The sequence below is a fragment of the Aplysia californica genome, unplaced genomic scaffold (genome assembly GCF_000002075.1).
Source record: "Aplysia californica isolate F4 #8 unplaced genomic scaffold, AplCal3.0 scaffold00086, whole genome shotgun sequence".
NCBI lineage: Eukaryota > Metazoa > Mollusca > Gastropoda > Aplysiida > Aplysiidae > Aplysia > Aplysia californica.
The window spans coordinates 1,108,263-1,115,749 of NW_004797356.1; the positions used below are offsets into that span (position 1 = coordinate 1,108,263).

Consider the following 7,487-nt stretch of genomic DNA (forward strand, 5'->3'; position numbering starts at 1 on the left):
GCAGAAGAGTTGAACATGTCTCTCATCTCTTTGATAACTTGTCGTTGTTTGCGAACACATTTTCTGATGACACAGCGAAGACACAAGCTAATTATAATTGAACAGTAAACGCAGGTTTTCGATAAAAATCTACTTTCTGCTGTTCGTCTGTGTGCACCTCGTTTTCCACCTCATCCTTCCTCCCTCCTCATACCCTTAACAAACTCACACCCCCACCCCTAAATTTTCTCTCTCTCTCTCTCTCTCTCTCTCTCTCTCTCTCTCTCTCTCTCTTTCTCTCTCTCTCTCTCTCTCTCTCTTTCTTTCTTTCTTTCTTGTTATATTTACAAGTAAACACACACACACACACACACACACACACACACACACACACACACACACACACACACACACACACACACAAACACATCCCATTACATAAAGCTACAGAGACATCAATAAGTCATTGAGACGGGAAACCAAATCTTGAGATTGTGTTCATTGGAACAGTTTAGGTGGTAAAATGAAAGACAAATTCAAGGCAAAGTACACACCAAATAAAGCACCCCCAGTCCGCATCACAATCACAAGAAATAAATTTGAAAACTTTTCAAATTAAAACTTGCGCATGTTGACGACATTTGATTTGGTTACTTCCCATACCCAGACAATGGCTTCGGTCAACATTTCAAACACTCCCTTATAAATTTCCATAATAATAATAATAATAATAGATAGCATTTGTATAGCGCATATCCCCGCTCAACAGCAGGCTCTATGCGCTTTACACTATATTATTACCCCAGCAGACCATAGAACACTCCGAAACATTCTCAGCTTCCCGGGAAGCATACAGTGCAAGCAGCTGGTTAAGCGCTCAAACACTAACAAACTGACAAATTTCCATCTAATGTTTCCCAACAACCGAACTGTTAATAAGATATTCTATCGTGATGGTATCCCGAAACTAAACAGGAGCCAATTAAGACACCGACTTCCCTATAAATACATTTAATTTGGAATAATACGCCCGGTTTCGTGGTCTAGGCTATGTCGTGATGTAAGGTGAGAAAGGCAGTGGTGAAGACGACAACGCTTGGGATAATAGTAGGCAGACGTCACTCACTTGGTCTGGTCGTGTGGGTTGAAGGTGTCGTAAAGCAACGGGCTCAGCACGTGTGTCTGTTTCCGGTGAGCAACAGCTTGCTCTGCTATTTTGAACTTGCCCACGAAGCTCTGGGTACGATGAAAAACAACAACAACAGTACTTACTTAATGTTCTACGTCAAACGTTTGGATTGATTTGTGTATTTTGATTTTTTTAAAAGGTATATGTGTGGCTTTGCCGTGATATCAGGCACTCGTCAAAATGATGAAACCAAGCAGCCATTTCCCCGCCAGTTTCGCAACTGTTTAAAATCTATTATGTTCATTTCAAATGCATTGCAGTGTAGATTTTGCAGAAAATGTTGATTTACGGCATACAAAATATAAGTTTTCAGTTTCCTAGGACTATGCAGGTCACAACATTTTGTCGGCCATTTTTTCGCTAATTCTGCCCCTGAAACATAGCGACCCGCCTCCTGCAATCGCAATATCCCGACTTCTATTCAAGATAGATGGGTATTTTTTTAATCCAAAGCAATACAAATGGGCAAACCCTAAGCTTGTACCAATAGCTCGAAATGGCCAAAAATTAACGAGCACCTGATTTCACCGCGTCGTGACACATAATATGTTGTTTTGATATTAAACAGAAAAGAAACAAAAACAGAGACAAAACTATGACCAACACAGGCCAACCAGATATATTGATATGTTATTAGAATGATGAAGAACATACTCGAAGGCACTATAAGGAGTAGACAGGCTGAAGGTGGACAAACCATAATGTGGACCGATGACGTCATAGTAGGATCTAGGCTTGATAAAATGCACACGCGCAGCTGACGACCGTAAACAAAGGCATGTCTTTACACGTAAACCTATGAGTCACGGATGACATCTCCAGGTATTCCGGGCTACTGTAAGTCAATATCTTAAATATATAACAACTACATCAAGGTTATATGGTTCAGAAGACATGACCTTCACAATGTCAAGGTGAACGCTTTTCAAAACTAAATCCTTCAGATGTGTCTTGGACTTAAGGACAAATCATTTTAATACAAGCTTAGAGGTAATTAACGTTGCCAAGCAGCCATATGCAGTGAGTGTTTTGAAAAGGAGAGACAAAATACTGTAGCTTAGCCATATGAGAACATCATGAAGAAAAGGGAAAGCCACGTTTTGAAAATCAAGCAGAAGCGGGACACACCATTCCCCACTTCTGGAAAGTAAAGCAATCCCCACGAAAACTTGTAAACAGAAGGGGCAACTAGAAAGAGTCCTAATAAAAGACAACTCGCTACTTCACAATTACAAAGTTTTAACTGACATATTTGACCGTTCTGAGTTATTAATACAATGATGTCAGAAATCAAATGTTTTATATCCTATATCGTAAGGTTATTCGGAATCATTATCAGGCTATTCAAAGAATTGCATTCGAAAAAGACATGTTGTGAAACTAAACATTTTTGACTTTGAGTTTCTCAAAACTAGGTACTGAGGAGATATAACTGTGCAAACCGGTAGCAAACCGTGGAAAAAAATGGAACATCAAGATTTCTGACCAGTATGTTTAGTTTCGCGTCAAAGAACTCATGAAATGATTTTTATTGTCGCCAGTTGTGCTGTTGTTACCTGGAGTCTTGAGTTTCGTCTGTAGGTGAGCAGAAGATCGAGGACCTCTAGAGCTCTGAAAGTGTAACCGCAAAAATGAGACTTTCATGGCATGTACATTAAATTTTTCAGTATTAGTGGAGATTAATTTAACAGAGGAGGAAACGTTACCAAGTGCTTTCACTTCATTTCGATAAAAAGAGAACATTGGTTGCAGCTGTGAACATAAGTTGAAAATTGACGCTTTAACAACAAAACTACAACGACAACAAAAGCAGCCGCAAAAGCAGCAACTGCAACAGCAACAAAAACGAAAACAAAAACAACAAACGATAACAACAACAACAACAACAACAACAACACCAAATCAATAATAAACAATAATAATAACAATAACTACTACCTACAATCACACCAAGTCCTGCACAAAGACTGCCCTGCTTAGAATACCCTGTTACTGTTCACAGGCTAAAGTGAGTGAAGTCAAATGACATTGGTTTCTACTCTGGAGTTATGTTTTTCTATGTATCAGAATTGCAAACAGAATTGAAAACAGAAACAAGACACTGGTAAATGAAGAATTGTATTTTATCATATATTCAAATTCGAACAAATGTACTAATAATGACGAATTCATACTGTCAGTTGTCAGAGCGTTGTGGTTATTGCAAGCACAGAGCAGACGTACACACCAAGAACACGCTGAGAGAGAGAGAGAGAGAGAGAGGGAGAGATAGAGGGAGGAAGGATGGGGGAGAGCGAGGGGGAGAGGGGGGAGACAGAGGGACAGAGAGATAGAGAGACAGGGAGGGGATCAGATAAAGAGAGGAAAGAAGGGGAGAGTAAGACAAGATGAGCAAGTGGCAGAGTGAGAGGAAAGAGGCTAATGGGGAGGGAGGAGGAGAGAGGGGATGGTGGAGGGGGGTGTTGCGTAGCAAAATTACGTTAATAAAAATCAGTATTTCCCATTACAAAATAGAATACACTTCAGATAAAAAGGGGAAAAAGAGAAAACGATAGAAAATATCTTATATGCGATTAACCCCCCCCCCCCCCCCCCACCCCTTTTAAAACACAATAGAAAAATAAACAAAAACCACAAAAACCACAAAAAACCCAGCAAAAGAAGAGCAAGATATAAAAAGGAGGCCACTAGACCCCAACAAAGTAAAAACTAAAAAGAAAAAAACCCCGAAATAACGCTGGGAATTTCCCGACTTTCACAGACAAAGTAAACAAGAAGGGAGAGTATTCTCTTGTACCCGCCCTCGAAGCTTGTTCTAAATCTTGATTGCTCTCCCCTTAACTAAATTATATTTCGGACTTGAGTTTCTTCGTTCGTTTTGTACCGATTCAACCGCCAACGCAGTGCTTCACACATTTCTTTGAGAACAGTTGAAATGAGACTTGAGCAAAGTTTGAAGAAATCAAGAATTGTAATGGGAAAAGTAGTGGCCTTGTAGGTTATTTGTTTAGGCCTAGTAATATCATGAATGCTTGTGTAAGTGAGAGCTGAGTGAATTTGTGTGTGTGCCTGTGTGAGTGTGCGCGCGTGTGTGAGTGTATGAGTGTGTGTGCGTGTGTGTGTATGAGTGTGTGTGTGTGTGTGTGTGTGTGTGTGTGTGTGAGTGTATGAGTGTGTGTGCGCGCGCGCGCGCGCGTGTGTGTGTGTGTGTGTGTGTGTGTGTGTGTGTGTGTGTGTGAGTGTATGAGTGTGTGCGTGTGTGTGTGTGTGTGTTTGTGTGTGTGTGTGCGCGCGTGTGTGAGTGTATGAGTGTGTGTGTGTGCGTGTGTGTGTGTGTGTGTGTGTGTGTGTGTGTGTGTGTGTGTGTGTGTGTGTGTGTGTGGAGAAGGAGGAGGAAGGGAGGGCATTCATGTATGTCTATGCTTGCGTGCTTGTATGTGTGCGAGTGCATGTGTGTGCACATTTACGTGATTGCGTGCGTTTAAATGCACGTATGCTTGTATATGTATGAGTGTGCGTTTGTGTGCATGCGCACGTACGCAGGCGTGCTATTGTGTGAAGTTTATGTGTGCAGTTATGTGTGCAATTTTGTGTGCATTTGTTTCTACAGTTGGCATGGATGATCAAAATCCTTTCATTTTTGAGCTTCTCCGTCCTTCTGCCTCCGATATTGTATCCTACTCTGTTCGTGTTTCCCTGACAGGCAGTGTCTGAGCAGCCCGCCTCCTAATGAAGGTGTCAATGTGGACGTATACTGTTATGATCATTTTAAAATTTTATTTTAGTGTTTTACGGCACTTGTAACACAATAAAGTCATTTCAGTGCCGAAGATTAGAGGTGTTATAAGGGAGTAACAAACACAAAAAAAGAAGGAGGGGAGATAAAGACGATATATGTTTGATAGGAAGGAAGAAGCAAACCACACCAGAGCCCCCGCAAACCACCCACTGATAATCTTTAAATACTATTTTAATGAGTGACTTACTGGAACTTGGCATTGACAATGGCTTCTGTTTCCGCAGCCTTCTCGTATCTGTCCGAGTGCTGGAACTGCAGGACCTGCTTCATCGCCTCTTTGGAATAACCTGAGGAAGACAACAGAGTATTATATATATATCTATCCTAGCGAGAGAGAGAGAGAGAGAGAGAGAGAGAGAGAGAGAGAGAGAGAGAGAGGAAGAGAGAGGGAGAGAGAGAGAGAGGGGGGGAGAGAGAGAGGAAGAGAGAGAGAGAGAGAGAGAGAGAGAGAGAGGAAGAGAGAGGGGGAGAGAGGGGGTGGGAGAGAGAGGGGAGAGAGAGGGAGAGAGAGAGAGAGAGGGAGAGAGAGAGAGAAAGAAAGAGAGAGAGAGAGAGAGAGAGAGAGAGAGAATAATGTCATACTTCCCTACTTCAAAGAGTGTGGGACACAGATGATCGGGGCAGTGTTGTTCTAGGATAATATAGGCAAACCAGGCACAGTAGCTCTTTGTGGGACTTGAAGAATCCATTATGACACATAATTTACAATCGAAGCAGAGATGAGCTAATGTCTAAAAGGATCTTTAATGTTCTTCTTTTGCTTCAAATGAGGAACTTGAAGAAGAAATAGACAAACCTCCATTACAAGTCCGTCCGTTTTGTGATAAATGATTCATGAATTGGAATGTAGCATATCCTTACGTTACATGAACTTTAAGAAAAAATAGAAAAATTTCAATGACTAGTCCGTCCGTTTCGTGATAAATGATTCATGAATTGGGATGCAGCACACTATCGTTACGTTACCTTTGTCCTTGTCTTTAGGGTAGGGCACGTCGTGTCTCCCGTCCAGCAGACACAACATAGGAGGCAACAGCTGGCTCACGTCCTCTGCGTCCATGTAGTAGCCGAACTTGACCAGATGGTAGAGCAGCCGGAGAACCTGGGGTCATAAAGCCGCAGTAAACACTTTTGTTTCTGATGTAATTATTATCCTCAAGTGGAAGCGGAGCCTTTAGATGTTCAAAATGTGGCAAACTTTTCTCTGCTAGAATTGGTCTCATCGGCCACAGCTGAAGCCGCAAGTCATTGTAATCTTTAATTCTTCAAAGGGTGTATTGATCATCTCCAGATATTGACGGAGGAGCAATTATATATATCAAATTTATTAAACAAACCAACTTGCACGCTTCACCGTAGGACGAAGATGATGTGAGTTCGATTCCCGTCTGGGGAGAAATTTTATCGAGTAACTCGATCTTTCTATTGGGGCACTGTATTCCTCTCAGCCCGGATTGACCCGAACCACCAGGGTCGAAGCCCACCTCCTAAATGATTTAAATTGTGTCGGACGGGACGTTAAGACACCTGCATTATCACCCCCCCCCTCCCAAATTCAACCCTACCGAAATCATTTCAGATAAGGATCGCTTTTACCATGGTTGTCAGGCCAAAGTTGGCTGAGTGAGATATCACGTCACAACAGATAGATGAAGCTAGAATTGACGTCACGTTCCTGGCATGCGGAAACAGATGAGTTTAACTGTTAAACCACAGAAGCCCACAGTTGGCAATTTTTACAATTTGCGGTTTCTTAACTTGTAAAATCAGTTACTAATTGTGCTAAAAAATAATAGTTAATATTCTTAATGTTGATAACAGACAATAAAAACTATGCGTAAATAATGTAGGTAAAATTGTTAAATGAATGAAACAGCATTTTCTCTCTCCTGAAACACGTTGCTTTCTGGGCCTAGTATATTTGGACAACTTACTGCTAGCGATATATCGTCCCTGAATGATATTTGAACACAGGGTGTAACATTTGTGAAAAGTGCCACCACTATAAACTATCTTCATTTCTTGTGTGCCACCACTATAAACTATTTTCATTACTTCTGTGCCACCACTTCAAACTATCGTCATTTCTTGTGTGCCACCACTATAAACTATCTTCATTACTTGTTCTATCAGCATGTTGTGGCCAATCTCAGAGGAAACCATCAGGTTGTTCTGCTGCAGGAACTCTGCTATCCAATCCCTGAGGACCGGGAAAATGGCCACCAGCTCCTTGACAACCTGTAGAAGAATGAAATGTTTATACATTTATTTTGATTAAGAAAAGGGGAAAGCGAATTGGTGCGTCGGAAAAAAGAGAGAAGTATGAAACAGTAAATAAATGAGGAAAAAGGAATAAAGCACACCTGTACAAACACATACACACACACACACACACACACACACACACACACACACACACACACACACACACAGAGATACACACACACACGCATACACACACACACACGCAGACTCTCATCAATACAAACACATCGAAAGAAGGAGAGAATAAAAAAGAAA

The 7,487-nt window shown here is 41.3% G+C and overlaps 1 protein-coding gene across 1 annotated transcript in view; it reads right to left on the minus strand.

The window, feature by feature from the left end:
• The window catches only part of LOC101856168 (inositol 1,4,5-trisphosphate receptor type 1), a gene marked incomplete in the record, with an annotated part of 208,126 nt that overhangs the window by 66,564 nt on the left and 134,075 nt on the right, over positions 1-7,487 (minus strand). Inside the window, 6 exon segments of the mRNA XM_035968813.1 lie at positions 1-63; positions 1,106-1,215; positions 2,725-2,779; positions 5,155-5,254; positions 5,934-6,069; positions 7,089-7,205. The exon segment at positions 1-63 is cut by the window's left edge and continues 37 nt beyond it. Coding sequence (XP_035824706.1) covers positions 1-63; positions 1,106-1,215; positions 2,725-2,779; positions 5,155-5,254; positions 5,934-6,069; positions 7,089-7,205 — 581 coding nt within the window.